Source organism: Sus scrofa, chromosome 9, assembly GCF_054392235.1.
Source record: "Sus scrofa isolate SSC_HxYL_T2T_F1_AM1 chromosome 9, Sscrofa_HxYL_maternal_Yorkshire_Landrace_v2.0, whole genome shotgun sequence".
In the NCBI taxonomy this organism is placed as follows: domain Eukaryota; kingdom Metazoa; phylum Chordata; class Mammalia; order Artiodactyla; family Suidae; genus Sus; species Sus scrofa.
The window spans coordinates 19,786,255-19,806,844 of NC_139391.1; the positions used below are offsets into that span (position 1 = coordinate 19,786,255).

Genomic DNA, 20,590 nt, shown 5'->3' on the forward strand with positions numbered 1-20,590 from the left:
CTGAGCCGCATCTGCGACCCACACCACAGCTCACAGCAACGCCGGATCCTTAACCCACTGAGCAAGGGCAGGGATCGAACCCGCAACCTCATGGTTCCTAGTCGGATTCGTTAACCACTTCGCCACGACGGGAACTCCAAAAGGAACCATTTCTTTAGCTTTCATTGCCAAGGTCTATTTTGTAACCCTTTAGGTACATCATTTGTAACCCTCACAACAAACCTATGAGATCAGGGGTATTAACCCTATTTCACATGAGCAAACTGAGACTTAGAGATATTTATATAGGTAGAACAGGATAGAATTGGGAACTACATTCATGTCACTAGGCTAATATTTCCCAAACTGTTAATTTATTCACCAAATATGTGCCAGGCCCTAGGTTAGATGTGGGAGATACAGCAGCGAAGGTCATGGTTCTCAATGACAAAAAGTTTATGGCCAGTGGTGAAGAGATGTGCCGTCTCATTGAAATGTAAGTTTTGATATACATATTCACTCTGACACCAACACCACTCTAAGGACAATGAATGTGTTCATTACTGTGTAAGTATACTCACAACAAAGCAACCACTGATCCGCTTTCTCTCGCTGTCAATTAGTTTGCATTTTCTGGAGTTTTACCTTTATTTTTATTTTGTCTTTTTGCCTTTTCTAGGGCTGCTCCTGCAGCATATGGAGGTTCCCAGGCTAGGGGTCGAATCGGAGCTGTAGCCACCAGCCTACGCAAGGGCCACAGCAACGCGGGATCCGAGCCACATCTGTGACCTACACCACAGCTCACAGATTCTTAATCCACTGAGCAAGGCCAGGGATCGAACACCGCAACCTCATGGTTCCTAGTCGGATTCGTTAACCACTGAGCCACGACGGGAACTCCTTCTGGAGCTTTATATAGCTGGAAACATATGTACCATACATATGCTTATTTGTCTGGATTCATCTCTGAATATATTTGAACTTCATTCAATTTTTAAAAGTCAGCTTTATCGAGGCATAACTTGCATACAAACTCACTGGTTTTAAATGTAGAAGTTGATGAGTTTTGGTGCATGAATATCACCATGTAATCACCACTATAAGCAAGACCCCAAACATGTGAAGAGGAGTATTTTTAGTGTAAGCAAGGTTTTACCTTTAAAAGCACAAAGTTCATCAGTTTCAGAGAAAGCCAAGTGCAGTACACACGGAAGAGTCATGCATTATCCCAGGAACAGGCCAAAGCCAATGTCACTTGCTGCCTTTTTAAACTTACACAGCTGTGAAAACTTGCATTCTGGATTATCTACAGGTAACCTTTGTGATTTGCAATTACTTTTCTTACAAACACCCCTTTGGTGCTTTAGGAAATAACTTCACAGATAAAGTAACAGGAAGGAGTAAACTTTGACTCATTCACTGCAGTGATTCCTCTGTCCCCAGCCAGCCTAGGGACCCACAGTGGGAAGTTTCACACAGCTCAGAGGTTTCTGTCAGCCACACTGTCTCAGGCCTCTTTCCTCTCTTTTGGTTTCTCAGCCTCCAATCTCTTCCCAGTCCCTTCCTGCCTGAACCTCACTGTTCCATTCGCCTCTCTAAAGTCTTGCTTTTGGCATGCTGCAAAACCTTCCACGGCTGCCTGTGCTCACAGCATGAAGTCCAAGCTCCATAAGGCCGCCTTTGTGTGATCCACCTGTTTGCACTCATGCTGATGAGCAGCTGGGAGCCAGCTCTGGGGCTGAGCCCAGTTGTGCACGGCAAGGACGCGGAGTGGCTCATCTCCCCTGGGGCCCCGTGTGGAGTGACCTGGGGCTAGAAGAAAGATATCAGGACTGTGTTTGCTGCAAAGGGATAAAAACTAACATTCTAAACTTTATTTTTGAGAGCCTCCTAAGGCCCTTAATTGGTTCTTCTTAAGAAATTTCAGTGATTTATGTGAATGTGGGGATTTAGCTATAATAATAACTTAGAGGTTTTATTGCTGCATGTGTGATTTCTTTGTCAAATACAAAGCATGATGTGACTGGGTTACTTTCTGAGAAGGATCACCATTTATTCATTTATCCAAATATTCACTAAATATCTCTTAAGCACTAGAGTTCCCTTGTGGTGCAGAGGGTTAAGGATCTGTAATGTCATTGCAGCGATGGCCATGGCACAGGTTCGATCCCTGGCCAGGGAACTTCCACATGCCTTGGTGTGGCCAAAAACAATCTTACAGTATCTCTTGAACATCTAGTACATATCAGGCTGTGTGCTAAGCCCTGGAGGTATATTGTGTACACCCTTTCAGAACTAACAGATTAGCTGATGAGTCATCACAAAGTAAGGAGAGCGACAAAGCAGAGGCAGAATGCATTCTGGGAGCTGGGGTGGACCCTGGGGCCCTGCCCAGAGCCCCTGAGCACTCACCAGGCAAGCCAAAGGCTCCTCGCCACCAGGGGCTCCCAGGCTGAGCGAGGACCTCTCTGGCCCAGAGGGGACAGGAGCTCAGCCCCTGCAGCACAGGCCGCGAGTGCCCACCATCAGTGCCCTCGGGAGCCCTAAGCCAATGGCAAATGAGAACTGAGGGTTAACCTACCAGCTTCCACCTGAGGGCCCACTGACAACTCCCAGTGATCTATGCTGCCTGTGATCTAGCAGTCCCTCTAAAGCAATATTTTAGAAGGCATATGACAGGACTAATACTTACTTGCACTGCCGTTAACGAAATGCCATCGACTGAGTGGCTTCAACTACAGACACTTATTTTCTCACAGTTCTCAGAGGCTAGATGCCACAGATTAGGGTGCCAGTGTGGCTGGTTTCCGGTGAAACCTCTCTTCCTGGCTTGTGGGCAGTCACCACATCGCTAAGAGCTTAAGTGCTCATGGGACTTCTTATGTGGGGAGAGGAGAGGGAGAGGAAGGCAGAGAGAGGAGCAAGGCTCCAGGTGCCTCTTTTTATTAAGGCACTAATCTCGTGGTATCGAGGCCCCACCCTTAGGATCTCACTGAAGCCCCTCCTTCATTTTTAATTACCACCTGTTAGACCCTATCTCCAGACATGGTCACATTAGGGGTTATGATGCATTTTGGAGGAACGCAATTCAGTTCACCGCATATGCTGTCTCCCAGAGAGCTCTGGTGAGGCCGAGCCCCAGGAACCCAGATCCCAGTAGCCTGTTCATTAACACACATTGGATTGGCTTCTTTTCCTTCCCTCCTCATTTCCCCATCTTCCTTCGAGAGCTTCCTGAGAACTACCTCCCAAATTAACAATCTGCACTCAAATCCCAATCTCAGGGTGAGCTTCTGGGGGAACCCAACCAATGACTAGAGCTGGCAGCCTGAATTTAGAAAGCCTTACCTTCTTTCCTAAGGGCTCTGTGGGAAGGCACTTAAGGTGTTAAGCAAAGGAATGAATTGCTGGAAGAACGTGGAAAAAGGATTAGAGGAGGTATAAAGTAGATTCAGGGCAACTAGTTGGGAAGCTATTTCTTTCATCTTTGATCGAATCAGGAGAAAATTGTAACCAATATGAGGAAGGAAGCAGTGAAGACAGAGCCCAACATGGTGCCTAGTCACAGTGAGCCGCTTGACAAATATTTGGGGATGAAAATTAATGAACAGGTTCAATCTACCCAGTCTGTAGGTAATTGACAGAACTCAAAGGCTGATGAGATCTGGGGTTTGGGGAAAAGCAAAGAGTAGAGAAAAACTCCCCATCTTTAGGTGTGAACAGCTAAGTAGATGCTGGTGCTACTTACTGAATATGGACACAGCCTGGAGGGGGAGGGGCAGCTGGAGGGGGAGGGGCAGGCTGGGAGGGGCAGGCTGGACGGGGGAGGAGATGACGGGTCTGAGGCATGATGTACCAGCAAGACATTTAATGGATGCTGAGTAGGCAGCTGCGTGGACAGGATTGCAGCGAGGTCAGAGGTGCATATTTGGGTCCCATCAGACCAGCCACATGGGAAATATGACCCAGGAGAACTCCACTTTTCCTACTTTCTGGCAGTCCCTCTAAAGCAATATTTTAGAAGGCATATGACAGAACTAATACTTACTGAGAACCTACTCTATGCCAGGAATTGTATCATGTGTTTAATCTTTAGAACAACCCGGGGAGGTATGCACTATTATCTCCATTTATAGACGAGGAATTGAGGTGCAGAAAGGTGAAGTAACTTATCCAAGGTCATGCAGCTGGTAGGCAGCTTCAGAAAAACTCTGGACTGTCTTACTCCAAATTTCATGGTCTCAGAGAAAATAAGCATCAATAAAGCCTGGTTCGGTTTCCTATGTCTCGAAGTCCCACTAGACCCCCGACGAGTACTCCCCAAAGTCAGGTGCATTCACTAGAAGGCTCTCTCAATTTCAGGGCTGAAAGACTATTTTCTCTGCAGCACCCTGGTCAGCCATCAGCCAGCTCCCACCCCTCATTTGGATGGTTCTCTTTGCATGCGGTCCCCCTGCTGGTGACCCTACTGTGTACAGCCCTAACCCAAGTTTCTCAATTCCTATCTCTGTAGGTTTGTTTTTCTGGACATAGCATCTAAAAGCAATCACATAATGTAGTCTTTTGCAATGGCTTTCGCAGCTAGTGTGCTATATAAAAGGTAAAATATTTAGATTTCTTCAACACCATGTGAAGTACAGAGAGTAACCCCAAACCTAATTATTTCTTTTTATTTAAAAATACAGCACATTACCTTGGATTTGTTAATGCTGATATATACTCCTGAAAATGTCCTGATTATTTTCCCTTCTGCAAACAAATATGTTTTTGTAGACATGAATCAAACTTATACATTTATTTGGAGAGAATTGGCATTGAGATTCTTCGATGTTATGCATTGTCTTTACATAGTATTTCCTTTTCAATGCAATGTATTAAATCAAAGTTTTGAGAACTTAAAAGAATTATTATTTAGGTTTTGAATATATACTATCAGTATTGTAATTAAACTCTATTTTTTAAAATATTTTTATATGGCACATTTTCCCATAGTCTGTTCGAAACCATTGCTTCTGATAGACAAGAAAGCTATTTCATTGTGAACGAAAATTTTGGAAAAATCATATGGAGTTTCTTCAAAAGGTTTAAAATAGAACTGCTGTATAATCCAGCAATCCTATTTCTGGGTATTTATCCAAAAGAACTGAAATCAAGATCTCAAAGAGATATCCACATTCCCATGTTCACTGCAGTATTATTCACAATAACCAAAATCTGGAAAAAACTTCAATGTCCATCAATAGATGAATGGATAAACGAAACATAGTACGTTCATACAATGGAATATTATGTATCCTTAATAGAAGGAGAAAATACTACCATTTGCAGCAACATGGTCAAGCCAGAAGACATTAGGCTAAGTGAAACAAGCCAGTCACAGAAGGATAAATATGGCATGATTCCACTTATATGAGATAATCTCAAATAGCCAAACTCAGTAAGAGTGGGAAATGTGGAGCCGAGGTTCAACAGGTATAAAGTTTCAGTTATGCCAGATGCGATCTCCTGTTAAACATAGTGCCTTGAGTTAACAATACTGTATTATACACTTAAGATTTTGTTAAGCGGGCAGATCTCATTCATTCTTACCACACGCACACAAAAAAAATCAACTGGAAAATAGTTACACTTAGTTTTTCAAAGACCTAATTAGGACCTATACTGCCCCGTTCTCCAGATGTGAGGCGGTGTTACTCCATATGTTCTCCTTCTTTTAATATGTTTGTTGGAGGCAGAGTTTCACAGGCTGCTTCCTGCTGTGGGCGTGGGCAACTCACCTGAGTCCGAGAAGGTTCCAGAGATTGCGCAAGCTGATAACTGCAGCCAGGAAGGTGAGGTCATTCTTCTTGTCAGTCGATGCAGTCTTACAAAAGGCAGAGCCTGAGACATGTTTCTTGGACCAGAAACTAGACCTAAGGGAGAGGCCCTTGGGCAGAAAAGATGGGAGCTGTGGTCAGTGGCCTTCATCCTGGAACCTGTCCCCATCCTGACCTCTCCCAGCCTCCTCCACACTGTAGCCGGAGCACATGTTTACTATCATGAAAGAGCAGGTTCAGAGGACCCACGAGGATCTGACCCTGCTTGCTTCGCCAGCCTCCCCTCTTGCTGGGACCCTACTGTTAGGGAACTTCTTTTAGCTCCATAAGAAACTCATCATTTTGGTTTTCACCTCCAGGCTCCTGGACACCCCTCTGCCCCAGCCCCTCATGTCCAATCCTTCAAGCAGACTAATTCCTGCTCCCAGTCAAGACTCAATTTAGACCTCACTTCCTCTAGGAATTTTTCCTTGACCCTGAGACTGGGTTAGGTTGTCCCTTAACACTGAGGGTTATCCAACTCTGTTGCAATTGCCTATTAATTTGTCCACCCCTCCCTCCTCCTAGACTGAAAGCTCCTTCAGGGAGAGACAGAATCTTCCAACATCTGACCTCATGAGATAGCCCAAGTTAGAACTGCCCTGTCAATTTGCTCCCAATTCCTGATCTATAGAAACTGTGAGATAATAAGCTATTACTGTTGTCTCAAATCACTAAATCTTGGAGGTAAATTGTTATACAGTAATGGACAACTAATACACTGTCAAAATTTAGCTTGGTAACAAGTGATCTCTTGCTCCTTGTGGCATCAACTGAGATCAACTCAACAACACTCAGCTGAGGGACGGGCTGGTGGGGAGGATCCAAGTTGGTTTCACTCACATGCCTGGCACATTGTGGGCTAGAGGGCAGGACTCTGCTGGTTGACCACAGAGCATATACTTGGGCTCTCCAGCATGGTCTTCTCACAGTGAATGTTTTACGTGGCAGCTGGCCTCCCTCAGAGCAGGTATCCTGAAAGAAAGCAAAAGCAGCTGTATGAATTTTTATGACCTAGCCTTGGAAGAAATGTAGTGTCAGTTCGCCGCATTCTCTTGGTTGAAGCAGTCATAGGACTACCCAGATTCAAGGAGAGGAAACAGAGACCCCACTTCTTGAGGGTAGGAGTTATCAGATAACTTGCCATCTGTTTTAAAATTTTTTTAAACATATAATTTCTATACAATAAAATGCACCTATTTAAAAACATCATTTGAGGAGTTTTAACAAGCATATATATACTTGTAACCACCACCACAATCAAGTTATAGAACATTTCTTTCATCCCAAAAACTTTCCTCTGATCAGCTTTTAGGATTTTCCAGAATTTCATATGATAGAGTATATTTTCCACACTTAGCTTAAATTCTTTTGAGACCCATCATGTTGTTGCATATATCCATAGTTCATGTCGTTTTAAATACTAAGTAGGGAGTTTCTGCCGTGGCATATCGGGTTAAGGATTTGGTGTTGCTGCAGCTGCGGCTCGGATTTGAATCCTGGCCCAGGAGATTCCATATCCCGTGGGTGCAGCCATAACACAGACAAACAAACAAATACTATGTAGTTTCCATGCGTGAATATAAACTCTTTGTTTATGTAGTTACTTGCTGAACATCTGGGTGTTTCCAGATTTGGGTTATCATGATAAGCTTCTTGGCCATTCATTTTCCTTTCTCTTGAATAAATATCTAAGGGTGCTGTTGCTGGGTCATACAGCAGATATGAATTTAACTTTATAAGAGATTACCGAATTGTTTTCCAAAAATGGTCGTGCCTTCTTACTCTTCTACCAAAAATGTGAGAAAGCTCTAGTTGCTCCACATTCTTGACAACACATGGTATTGTCGGTCTTTTGAATTTAGCCATTCTCACGGGTATCTAGTGGTATCTCATTGGGGTTTTAATTTGCATTTCCTTTATAAGCAAAGATGTTGAGCATATACTAATTGGCCACTGATATATCCTCTTTTGTGGAGTGTCCGTTCAAATCTTTTGGCATTTGGAATTGGTTGCTTTGTTTTCTCACTATTGAGCTTTAGGAGTTGTTTATAAATTATGGGTACCAGCCTTTGGCAGGTATATGTATTAGAAATATTTTCTTCCAGACTATGGCTGTAACTGAGCAGGACCCTATGGGGCTTTCCCAGGAGAGACCCCTCCCCATACCCTCCACTGTAGCTCCTCCCTGAAGTACCCCGGTAAGAGTATCTCATGCATAGTTTCTGAGTTCAGATGCTAAAAACCATCACCAAATGGAAGAAATGAACTACTTGATGATCAACTGGTGTCTAAGGATTGATAATGCTACTCTTTTTGTCACATCAACATCAATCAATCAGAGAGCTGTGCACAAGCTGATCACGTACCCTGGGGCACCCCTCCCTCACCTGTCCTTTAAAAATGCTTTGTTGGGCCTTCCCCCTTCTCTTTCAGCCATCTTGGAACCTGTGGAGGCCTCCTGGGAGCAGGACTTCAAAACCAGTAAATATGTCGGGAAGGTTGTGGTCCAAGGCCATTTTTGCTGGTTATAAGTGGGGTCTCCGGAACCAGAGGGAGCACACAGCTCTTCTTAAAATTGAAGGTGTTTATGCCCGAGATGAAACTGAATTTTATCTAGGCAAGAGATGTGCTTATGTGTACAAAGCAAAGAATAACACAGTGACTCCTGGCGGAAAACCTAACAAAACCAGAGTAATCTGGGGAAAAGTAACTCGTGCTCATGGCAACAGTGGCATGGTTCGTGCCAAATTCCGAAGCAACCTTCCTGCCAAGGCCATTGGACACAGAATCCGTGTGATGCTGTACCCTTCAAGAATTTAAACTTACTGAAAATTAAATAAAAGTGCATTTGTTCTCTTGTAAAAAAAAAAAAAATGCTTTGTTGGAAGAAGAATGAAAGAACCAGGCAGGAGCACGTGGCCCAGCCCTGTGAAGCATGACCACTCTCAACGTGCAGGCCCAGAGGCTACTGGCCCAATGCAGGCCCTGCCAGTCCTCCCCCGAGTCCTTCATCTGGACCCTCATCATCCTGAGTGCTTCCCAGTCCATGATCCTCTCCTCTGTCTCCATCTGTGATGGTCACTGGCTCCTGGTGGAGGACCACCAGTTTGGGCTGTGGCACTTCTGCATGGCCTCCTACCAGACTGCTGCTCCGCACTGCCTCAGAGACCTGAGTCAGGCCCACATGCCCTGACTGGCCTGCGGCATGGCCCTGGCCCGCAGCACGGCCACCTTGGCCATGGTGGTCACCATCTTTGGCCTGGTGCTCCTCCTGGTGTCCCAGGTGTATGAGGACCTCCACTCACGGCGCAAGTGGGCCATGGGCTCTGTCCTCCTTCTTGTCTCTTTCATCCACTCCTTCGGGGGGCTCCTGATCTTCTGCTTCCTTCTCAGGAACCAGGTCACACTCATTGGCCTCACCCTGATCTTCTGGAGTCAGTTGGCTGCCTCTGTCCTCTTCTTCCTCAAAGCCATCAGCGGCCTAATTTCAACATCTTCACCCACATCAACAGTATCACCCATTCCTTGGGCCATCCTAAAATTTAGGCCCCCTTCCAAGGACATCGAGTTCTACCAGAAACTGTGGTCAAGTTGAGACTCTTCTAACATGTGACCTTGAAAATGCTACCTCTTAATCTTTGGGTGGTCAGGCCATTAATTGCCTCAATCTCTGCAGCTGGTCTGCAGCCCAGAGACCATTGGGTGCCTCAGTGCTACCTGCTGAACCTCCTTGGCCAAGTTATTAGGATGTTGATTTTACAAGAAGAAACATATTTCTTTTGTTGTCAAAAAAAAAAAAAATGCTTTGTTGAAACCCTCCGAGGGGGTTCGGGATTTTTACAGGCAAGAGTCACCTTTTCTCTGCTGAGCAATAAACCTTTCTCTGCTCCAACCTCCGATGTTTTGGTTGGTTTGGCCTCACTGTATTTCGGGCACATGAACTTGTTTTCAGTAACACGGCTTGCCTTTTCATCTTAAAACTAACTAAAGAGCAGATGTATTTAATTTTGATTAAGTCTAAACTATTATTTCATTTTTTGATTCATGTTCTTTGCCTCCCTAAAGTCACAAAGATTTTCTCCTATGTTTTACTCTAAAAGTTTTCAGTTTCAGCTTTTATGTTCAGATCTATGATTCGCTTTGAGTTAGTTTTTTGTATGGTATATACTCAGGGTAAGGCTCATTCTTTTCCAGATATGCCCTGGTCACAGTAGCATTCGGTGAAAATGCTATCCTTTATTTAATTACCTGGGCACTTTTGTCTGAAGCAACTTTCTATATATATTTCTGGATTGTTTTGTCAAGTTCTATTGACTTAGACATTTATCCTCTGTGGTCATGTTTTAAAACTGCGTGAACACATCTAGCAGTTCACTGTAGCTGCACTGTTCTCGTGACGTCACACACTAAAGCCTTCAAGCACAGCCCATGTCAGCTGGCTCAGTCTCAGACGACAGGACACTCTGGCTTCAGCTTACCATCCTGGGCGTCCCCAAGAAGAACAAAGAGATCATAAAAGTAATTTCCAAACTGAGGCAGAGGAGCTCAGTGGGAAAAAAAGAGATGAGGTCTTTTTTTTTTGGCCAGACTTCTGGTCATTCAAGTTAAACTCGGTTTGAAGGGATGAGGCGGGTGGGTTGCAGAGCTATTCCTCCGGCCTAAAGGGAAAAAATGCAACCCTTATTCATAAAGCGGGAAACAGGCCCATTTTATAACATGGCAACATGCCAGTGGACGATGGTTCAAAACATCATCCTGAGGGTGTAAACTTTTCCTCTCAAGAGAATATTTTACCCCAAGACTCTTTTTTTCTTTTTGCAGAACACCGATTTCACTGTTTCAAACGTGTGAGGAACAAAGCTTTTGCATAAGAAGTTATAGCGGGGCCTTTTCCATTTCTCAAGAGGAATTTTGTCGTCAGTGAAATTTCTAATTTACTAGAAGTTTGAACTGGTTTACAAAGTCAGTGGGTTAAATCACTAGCTCATGTCTCTAAAAATTATTGTGAAATGTTATATTAGTACATTTAGTTGATTGCCTTACGGTCTATTTGCAGAGGTCGTGATTCTCAGTTGAAAAGAGGTTTAAAAGTATAGGGTGCTTAGCAACAGTACATACCAAATGAATTCTTGGTGTTTTTGCCAAAATCAGACAACATAGTTGGCGTTTTTGACCACAGAAACTCTCGAACCTCTATTTCTGCATCATTCAACATGGCAAGGCTAACAGAAAATCGAGGTCAGATGAGGAAAGTCAGCAAATGGTTCTTATCCAGCTTCATTGTTTGACCACCAACTGGCAAACATCACAAGAAAAACTGCACAGGAGATAAATGATAGGGTAAGAATACATTTTTGACCATGGGCCCAGGCTCTAGCAAAAGAAGCTGGCCTAGGATTTATAAAAAGTGATTTGGGAATGAATTCAAAATGCTGAAGAATCACAAAATTGTTTTTCCATTTAACAACAACCCCCCAAATCCCCATGCTTTAAACGTTTTTTAAACATTTGGAGTGGTACATTTTTTTTTCCCTTCAGCATCTGAACTCTATTCAATAATTTTGCCCCATAATCCCACTAGTTGTTGTTATTTTAGGGAAAACCAAGCAACAACAACAACAAAAAAAAAACTTTACCAAATGTGCTGATCAGGAGTTCCCGTCATGGCACAGCAGAAGTGAATCCGACTAGGAACCATGAGGTTGCAGGTTCGATCCCTGGCCTTGCTCAGTGGGTTAAGGATCTGGCATTGCCGTGAGCTGTGGTATAGGTCACAGACTTGCATTGCTGTGGCTGTGGAGTAGGCTGGCAGCTCTAGCTCCCACTGGACTCTTAGACTGGGAACCTCCATATGCCGCGGGTACAGCCCTAAAAAGCAAAAAAAAAAAAAAAAAAAAAAATGCTGATCACAACAAATAATTGGCACTGAACAAATATATAACACTAACAGAATAAAGGGAGGTTCAAATGAGGTAAAGTATATAAATTATCTCATAGTCGCTAGATTTTGGATGACTTTTTCCTGATGAGAAAAACTCCCTTAAGCAAAGATAATTTTTTTCTCTTCTTTTTAGGGCCGCATCCAGGACATATAGAAGTTCCCAGGCTAGGGGTTGAATTGGAGGTGCAGCTGCTGGCCTAGGCCTCAGCCACCGCAACCAGCGGGGCCAGGGATAGAACCCAGGTCCTCATGGATACTAGTCATGTTCCTTACTGCTGAGCTATGAGGGAATACCACAAAGATAATTAATATTTTCATTCACTGTTTCAGTTCCCTTAAGTTCTTAATAAGTTATTAACCTTAACACCATTAAGCATGAAACATATGATAATGTACTTTTAAAAAATTAAATTCAAGGATGACAAGCATGTGACGTATGAGTGGAGGTCCAAGCCGATGCCTCGCTTTTGTCTTCTCAGTACAGAAGGAAGATCACTGACTCAAAGGCAACTAAGTGCTCTTAGGATTTAAGAGATTGTCAGGAGGTGGATGGAGAAAGAACACAGATGAGGAAAGGGGGCACCTGAAAGGTTGCAGGTGTGTGATATTCTCACCCCCCAACCCCCGTTAGGAGAGAGCCGCCAAGACTGGAAAGACAGGGGGAGATGGACTCTATATTGGTTTTCTTAAGATTTAGGAGCAAAATAAATAAATAAATAAATAAACAAGAAGGAAAATGGGTAGAATCAAGGGCTTTTAGAGCTGTAAGTATTTAGTCCAGGGGTTTGCATATCTATTCGGAGTTAAACCCAAAAGAACTCTTACTCAAAAAAAGCAGACAGAAGAATGGCTGTCTCGGTGTAAGGGGCAGAGGCGGGCAGATCTCCCGTCAAGCGCACACAACCGTTTCCCCATCCTAGGAGTTGTCTGAAAACCACCGACCAGTCCTGATGTCTTCATTTCACAGTGGAAGAAAACAGCAAGCGGCTTAAGGTCACAGGACAGAGGCCGGAAGACGCGGCTCTAAACAACTCACCACTTCCCGGTTTGCCGCTAGAGGGAGCCAGGTGGGTGAGCTGCGGCGAAGAAAATCCCGCGGGAAGGAAGCCGGCGAGGGCGGCGGTTTCCCCTGCTGCCACCAGGGGGCGCGCCCGGCCCGCCGCTCGCAGCTCTGTTTTGCGGTGGGAGGGGACGGTCCTTGTGAGCCGGTCGCCTTGGAAACGGAGGCCGGGCGGCTGCGGCGGATTGAGCCTGCCAGGCCTGCAGGCGGAAGGCGAGAGCTATCTCCCTGCCCACTTCTGTGCATCTGCACCTGGAAGCCATCGAGGGGAGGTCTGGAGATTGCCTGGCCTTCCCGCACGGGCGCGATTCCTTCCAGTATGACCCCTAAGACTCTAAGAGCATCTCTGCCCCACCCCTACCGGCCCTGAGCCTTGCTCTGCCACAAAATGGGCCTGTGGTCCCAACCTTCTGGAGTCTTAACACCAGGCGAAGTTTGGGGCCGCTAGGAGCCCCTGGGAGGGGTTCTAATAGGCCCACAGCTTCTCTACACCCAGGGGACACAGAGGAGGAAGAAATTTTGATCTGATCAGAATATTAACCCACCTCTTTTTCCACCTTGCCGTAGAACCCCTGGATTGCGTTACTTATTCGCCTCTCGAGATCTTCAGCTCCTGGAGGGTAGGATCTGATTTTGATCCAGGTTTGTAACCTTGGTGCCCTTACCGTCTCCAGCGCACAGTAGATGCTCACTCAGTAAATTAATACTGCCTTCCATTTTGGGAGGACTTTATCACTTGACCGTTTTCCCACTTGCGCCTCATTAATAACCCCTACAGGAGGTAGGAAATGTGGAAGAGAGACTGAGGCTTAGAGACCTGTCTGAGGTTATAAAACTCACTAGTGGAGGAGCTAGATCTAGACTCAAATCTTAGTGCTCTTCTCATTGAATTCCCAGTCTGGTGAATTCTTTAGAATGAGTGCCCCACACATCTTCGCACCCTTCTTAGGACCAGAAAAGAGCCCCTCCCACTGCAGGTACTTTATAAACCTCACCTGTCTAATCCATAGCCTGGTTTGTCCTGGCTGCCGGCAGCATCGTTCAAATTAGGACACTTGGTTTCTTTTATTATTTGCTAGATTTGGATAGTAGCTTGTTTCCTCACTCCCCTTCTTACTCCGTAATTCTCTGCTGGGAGGAGAGAGTCGAGGAAGTGACTGGGAGGTAGGAAATGTCCCATCTGAGAAAAAAGAAAAAAAAATTGTGTGAAGGCAGAGAAGGAAAATAATAGACTGGGTATTTATCAGTGTGTGCAATTACGGCTCATGGATTTCCTTTCCACCCTCCCCGGCAAGACCCCGCCCCAGCTGGTCCTCTTTATTCGCCACTGCTCTTTGAAGGGGAAAAGGGTTGTTATTCTCCTCTGCCATCCGAATGTAAAAGTATTTCCACCATCCTCACAATATTCTCTTCACGGTGGTTTCTTTTCTTTTTTGTCCCTTCTAAAATTGAAGGACAACAGGAATTGAAAAAAATATATAGTTCTGGTAGAAAACTTAGTATAATATACTGCATTTCAAACTATTATTAGCAATTCTGGATCAGAAGACAGACCAATTTTTAAGCTAAGAATCCAATATAATTTGAGTTCAAAAATGTGCCAATGACCAAAAGATTTGTATTGGTGAAGAAAATACATGCTAATGTAACACCACATCATCAATCGAGCAAGTGAAAAGTTGAAAATATCACCTATGCAGATTATATTATATATATATTTTTTTGACTTTTTAGGGCTGCCCCCAAGACATGTGGAAGTTCCCAGGCTAGGGATCCAATTGGAGCTACAGCTGCTGGCCTACACCACAGCCACATCAGATCCTAGCGAGTCTGTGACCTATACCACAGCTCATAGCAACACCAGATCCTTAACCCACTGATCGAGGCCAGGGATCGAACCAGCAACCTCTTGGTTTCTAATCAGATTTGTTTCCACTGAGCCATGACAGGAACTCCTATCCAGATATTTTTAAATACGTTGATTTGAATATATGGTTATTTAATATAGCTCCAGAATGGCTGTGTTTTACATTTTAGAGCTGTTTGGGGCTATATATCCATAATCTATACAAAGAGAAGTAGGTCTGGAATTTTGTAAAACTGAGTTTTAGGTGATATTATCACTACTAAGAGGCTTAAATGCATACAGGTTTTTTTTTAATATGCTGGAGAGTATTTCTAAAATGTTTTTAATTATATTAAAAGTGTATTCTAGCCTGAGTGAGCATTTGAGTTTAAAAGTTATTTTACTTTCCAAATTCAGGGTACATAAGGCCACTGGGAAAGAACCTGAGCATGCATTATTTACCCGTCATTCAAATCAGACATTTACTGAACATCTAATTTGTGCCCATGGGAGATGCTAATCTGTGTGCCAACATCTGGTTTTGGTTTTGGTTTTGGTTTTGTTTTGTTTTGTTTTGGCTGCACCCACGGCATATGGACATTCCTAGGCCAGGGGCTGACTCTGAGCCACACCTGCGACCTACTCCAAAGCTGCAGCAACGCTGAATCCTTAACCCACTTCTGGGCCAGGGATCAAACCACACCTCAGCAGCAACCCAGGCCATGGCAGAGACAATGCTGTATCCTTAACCTGCTGTGCTACAGCAGGAACTCCCCAACATCTATTTTTGAATTCCCAAAGACAGGAGTTGCTGAGGCTGTTATTTAGTATTTAAGGAGTTGTTTTGGTTGAAGGTGCGTGCCTTGATGAGTAGATGTGTGCCTTTTAAGTAAGACTGCTCTTTAACGAAGGCTTTTGGAAGGATGGCATTATTATTGTTGTTGGTAGACTTACATAATCTTATAGCTGGTTAATGGCAAAGCCACATCTAGACTTCAAGACTTCCAACACCCTCATAGAGATTGTTTAACTAAATCGTGCTCGCCACCCGGATGGAATCTTATTGAGAACTTTTGTCATTACTAATGCTATTACATAAATATCTTCCATTTTAATCTACATTTATATAGAACATTAGCTAAAAAACATCAGGATCCATTTCAAATGTCTAGAAAGGCCTTAGAGCAGGACTGCCATCCCTTCCAGCCTCCACAATATTATGAAAGGGGTCATTAAGAGACTTCTGGATATTCATGGCTCCACAAAATCATGACAAAAAGTCATGAGGAGCTTTCTAGGTGTTGAGCCAGGATCCTGAGACTGTGCAGGAAGGGACACACTCCTTGTTGTAGGGGTAATTTTACAGAGTCAAGGAAAGCATGATGGGATAACAGTACATTAGAGGAAGATGGCAATTATATGTCACTTTTTACTTAATAGACTTTTATTTTTTTATTTTACTAAATAGACTTCTTACTTTTCCCTGAGGAGCAGGGAGGGAGTATTTTCTGAAACAGTTTCTGACAGAAAATGACTATGAACTAGTCTCTGGAAAGGCTGGACATCTGAGTCCTTTGAACCCTGCCTCCTCACCTGCCCTCACACTACATGTGTGTGTTATTGATGCCCAGAGTTGGGAAAGGAAGAACAGATGGGCACAAAAGGTCATGCCCTGGGCACAGATCATGGTAGCATTCTTTACTTGCATGGTTTTTTAAAGTCTTTTAAAGTTGCTCATTAATTTTTTTAAAGTTCTGTTGGAGTATGCTTCTTTCTTCCTGTCGGTCTGAGACCTCACCTCTTCTGTGTTTTATAACCAGGGGCCAGGTAAATTGCCACACACAGGACGGAATAGACGTTTGCAGGTACTGGCAAAACAGATTAGATGTCCACCTGTCAGGAAATCTTCTCAGTGAAATCTTCCTGGAGAATAATTACCTTGCTCTGTGGATAATTTCTAGAATGCTCACCTTTTTCTGAGATAGAAATCCTCTAGGTGGTCAGGCACTGTAAACCCAGGTAAATGTTTATGAAAATCCCCTTCATTTGTAGGACATTATCTAATGCAAAAGTCCACTTTGAGGCAATGTCATTAGCTCGTTGCAGAAAGTCAGTTATTAAGCAGGCAATCCCATTGGCTTACTAATTTTCTGGAAAGCATATGAAACAATAAACCTTAATATAGTTTATGCATAAATCATTTGTGCTTAATGGATCCACATTTTCACTCATGTTTTATGCAAACCCTTTGCATAAGCTGCAGTTAGGTAACTAATTGCACATTGGTCGGAAAGTTGAAAACATAAGAAGCAACTGAGCAAGATGAGGTCATTATTTTCCTCCAGCACCAGATGGGTACCACAGGTGGGAACCATAACACTGGATCTCTTCCATATGATGCAGAAAGAAAATTAGAGATTAATGTTGCTTAAGCTTTAAAATATTTTATTATAAACGTTTTTGTTAAATACTGAGTTACTGTAAAATGAAATACTTGACAACATGCTGTTTTTGTGTAACAGTCAAGTTAAAAATTTTAATTCTAAAATAGAAAATAATATAAAAATTAAACAGCATCGGAGAGAAAAGAAAGCAATTTTTTTTTCTTCACTATAAGTTGCTGTGAACTGTGATGGTATAATGAAACATTTTGGTAGGGAGCTTATGGAATTATTCCCCATACTTTGATATCTAAGAAGAGATCACTTAATATATTACTCTGCCTTAATGTATTAAATCTTTTTATGTGTCACCTTTATAATTTTCAGTGAAAAGTATCATAGTATATTGGCATTTACGTATGCTAGAGATGAACACTCTTGGCTAGGAAAGAAAAGTCTCAGACACAAAGACTGAGCCTCCCTGGAGGTCTGGGCATGCAAGCAGCATATCTGCAGGGGAAAAATATGTTTTCATTTCAGGGAGTTTCGCTGTAGACCTGAATGATATATGGAGATTGCCGATTCAGTGATCCAAATCAGTGATGAAGGCTGGCAGTAGCAAACCACACGGATTAGTCTTTACACCTCTCATCATACTTGGCAGCAGGCACACTCCCTCTGTCTTAGTTACCTGAAGCTTAGAGAAGCATAGTCTGGAGCTATAACGAAAGGGGCAAAATACTTTTAAAGTCTTTCTATATGGCAGGCACTATGCTAGATTGCTTTAACCCTTAGCTTATTTAATCCTTGCCACAGCACTTAGAATAAGATTTTTGTTCTCACTTTACAGGTGATGGAACTAAAACTCAGAAAGATTAAGTAACCTCTGCAAGGTCGCAAAGATAATAGGTGGTGGATCTAGAATTAAAACCTGCCTGCCTGATTTATCCAAGGACGGCCTCTGCTGAGCCAGGTGGGGAAAGGCAGTGATGCACAAGAATGACGTCATCCCTGCTCTCCTCTGTGCAGCGATTTGAGCAATAATCACAAAGGTTATGTCCTTCCTGTCACACCCACCTCCTAATACATTGACTGAAGATGAGACACTTATTTTCTTGAACTTAGTAAAAATCAAAAGCGAAAAACCTGTTAAGGAAGACAATGATCTTAATAGATGTATGTTAATACCCATACTAAAGCCACAAGATCTACGAAGTATTCCTGCTTACCATGAAACTCTAAGAACAGTGGTCCTGGTTTTCCCTTTTAAAAAATATTTTTGAGGAGTTCCTGCTGTGGTGCTGCAGGTTAAGGATCCAGGGTTGTCTCTGCAGCAGCTTGGGTCACAGCTGTGGCTTGGATTCGATGCCTTGCCCAGGAATTTCCATATGCTACAGATACTACCAAAAAGTACAAATATATCTTATATATATATATAATTATCTATTATATATCTATTATATATATATATATTTGTCCTTTTGTCTTTTTGCCTTTTCTAGGGCCGCTCCTGTGGCATATGGAGGTTCCCAGGCTAGGGGTCGAATTGGAGCTGTAGCTGCTGGCCTATGCCACAGCCACAGCAACGTGGGATCTGAGCCACGTCTGCAACCTACACCACAGCTCACAGCAACGCCGGATCCTTAACCCACTGAGCAAGGCCAGGGATCGAACCCGCACCTCATGGTTCCTAGTCAGATGTGTTAACCATTGCACCACGACGAGAACTCCTATTTTTGATAATTTTATTATTAGTTGCCAAATTAATTAATAGCTGATGAAAAGTTACTGTTATGATAATATTATATTAAACACAAGTAGAGGGACAAAAAATTTATTTACTTTTCCTATGTCTCTTTCAAACAGGTATACTTCTTACTAGCTAAGCAACACAATGGAAAACACAGCAAAAGCAAATAAAAAGGATATCCAAGATGGGCCACCAAAAGAAGTCAAACTGCCTACCAGTGAAGCACTTCTAGATTATCAGTAAGCTTAGATTATGAAATCCAAAAGTTTCCCTACACGAGGGGCCATCATTGCTAAGACTCACATAAATCCAGTGGAAAATAAAGTGCTCAAAAGCTGTCAAGGAAGCTGGATTGAAGGTGGACTGAAGACGGGGAACTTTGACTATAACATAAGCCAAGTGGTAGCTATGAAATAGCATTCCTGAATGTGGTTTTGGCTTCCTTCCTCCCTCCCTCCGTTGTATTATTAGTCATTCTCTCACACAGACATAGCAGCTTGCTGGAGTACCTCTTCAAACACAGCATGGAATAGTTAGTGTATATTTATGGAAGAGTAAAAGAAGTTTTTTTTTTTAATTTCTAGACATTCCAATTTGCATTATCTCCAAATGCCTACAGATCAAATCCAAGTGATTTAGAGATAATTGTTTTTAATAAGAGCCTTTCTTTTTTTCTTTTCTTTTCTTTTCTTTTTAGGGCCGCACTTGCAGCATATGGAAGCTCTCAGGCCAGGAGTCAAATCAGAGCTGCAGCAATGCAGGATCCAAGGCACATCTGTGACCTACACTGCAGCTTGTGGCAACGTCACATCTGCAACCCACTGAGGGAGGCCAGGGATTGAATCTGCATCCTCATGAATACTAGTCTGGTTCTTAACCCACTGAGCCACAACAGGAACTCCTTTAATAAGAGTATCTCTTAATGTCTCTGTCCCAGGATCTAGAGACAAAACTAGAGGTGACAGCTATTCTATGTTTAGGTTTTATCCAGCTAATGGAGAGTAAGCCCTTGGAGAGCTTTTGAACCCCAACTCTGGGTACAGGGTAGGTGTTTCAATATGGGACACTTAGGGAGTGAATGAATACGTATCAGTCTTTTTTCAAATAAGACTGTACTTCATTCATGCGTGTTGAACAAGTATGTGAATGTTTACCAAACACAAGGTGAGTGCTGGACACTGGAGGGCCACCTGCTCCCTGCCCTAATGAAGCATGGGAGTTGGACATGAAACAAAGAGTCCAGTCTTAAAAAAAAAAAAAAAAAAAAAACTACATGGCTCTAAATAAGGTGCTATGAAAGAAAGGTATGTGGGCTGAAGGGCTTGTCATAGTCAGAGGGATCAGGAAAAGCTTGTTTGGGGAAGTGATGTGTGAGCAAATCTCTGAAAGGGGAAGAGTGTTGTGGAGACAGAGAGGGATGGACAGAGGGGCTTGTGGAAAGAGGCTGGGACCCGGGGGGAAGAGCTTATCACAGCCTGGGAACTGAGAGAAGGCAGAGTGAGGGAGAGAGGGCAACTCTGACTGTGGTGCGGGCACTGTTGATGAGCAGACCCCTGTGGAACACTTGGGAGTGGGGAGCCATTCCCTGGAGGGGGACGAGGTTGCAAGTGAGGGGCCCCAAGTCTGGCAACTAGGTCTTTAAGAGAATTATTTTTTAAACATTCAGGGAAAACCCATCTCCTTCTTGTAAGACTCCAAATCCATTCATATGATCCTTTCAGAATAGAGAGAAAGGGTTGGAACACTGAGAAACATCCATGGGAGGGACCTTGACT

The 20,590-nt window shown here is 43.3% G+C and overlaps 2 protein-coding genes, 1 long non-coding RNA gene and 1 pseudogene across 16 annotated transcripts in view; 3 read left to right on the forward strand and 1 right to left on the reverse strand.

Moving 5' to 3' along the window:
* Positions 1 to 13,204, reverse strand: part of LOC146399769 (uncharacterized) — a 35,123-nt gene extending 21,919 nt beyond the window's left edge. The window contains exons 1-4 of the long non-coding RNA XR_014814830.1: positions 12,815 to 13,204; positions 10,956 to 11,154; positions 6,678 to 6,809; positions 5,757 to 5,905 (exon numbers count right to left, since the gene is read on the reverse strand). This is a non-coding gene — a long non-coding RNA (uncharacterized LOC146399769). The remainder of the gene's footprint in view (positions 1 to 5,756; positions 5,906 to 6,677; positions 6,810 to 10,955; positions 11,155 to 12,814) is intronic.
* On the forward strand, positions 8,259 to 8,669 carry LOC100519675 (large ribosomal subunit protein eL33). The gene has a single exon (XM_003357226.5). It carries the CDS (start codon positions 8,325 to 8,327, stop codon positions 8,655 to 8,657), a length of 333 nt encoding a protein of 110 aa, XP_003357274.2. The 5' UTR covers positions 8,259 to 8,324; the 3' UTR covers positions 8,658 to 8,669.
* Positions 8,773 to 9,383, forward strand: LOC146399770 (voltage-dependent calcium channel gamma-like subunit pseudogene; annotated as a pseudogene).
* Positions 12,891 to 20,590, forward strand: part of CCDC83 (coiled-coil domain containing 83) — a 46,535-nt gene continuing 38,835 nt past the window's right edge. Inside the window, exons 1-5 of one of the 14 annotated variants that reach the window (XM_084975562.1) lie at positions 12,891 to 13,110; positions 13,406 to 13,480; positions 16,942 to 17,048; positions 17,916 to 18,038; positions 18,932 to 19,054. In XM_084975562.1, the coding sequence (XP_084831688.1) occupies positions 18,960 to 19,054 (95 nt within the window). In that variant the 5' untranslated portion in view covers positions 12,891 to 13,110; positions 13,406 to 13,480; positions 16,942 to 17,048; positions 17,916 to 18,038; positions 18,932 to 18,959. Of the gene's footprint in view, positions 13,156 to 13,405; positions 13,481 to 16,504; positions 16,704 to 16,941; positions 17,049 to 17,915; positions 18,118 to 18,931; positions 19,055 to 20,590 lie in introns of all 14 variants that reach the window. The other 13 variants (XM_084975567.1, XM_084975563.1, XM_084975574.1 and 10 more) reach the window with 13 other exon arrangements.

Bases quoted from the DNA above. Each gene is read 5' to 3' on its own strand.
- LOC100519675 (XM_003357226.5), top strand. From the start codon at position 8,325: ATGTCGGGAAGGTTGTGGTCCAAGGCCATTTTTGCTGGTTATAAGTGG.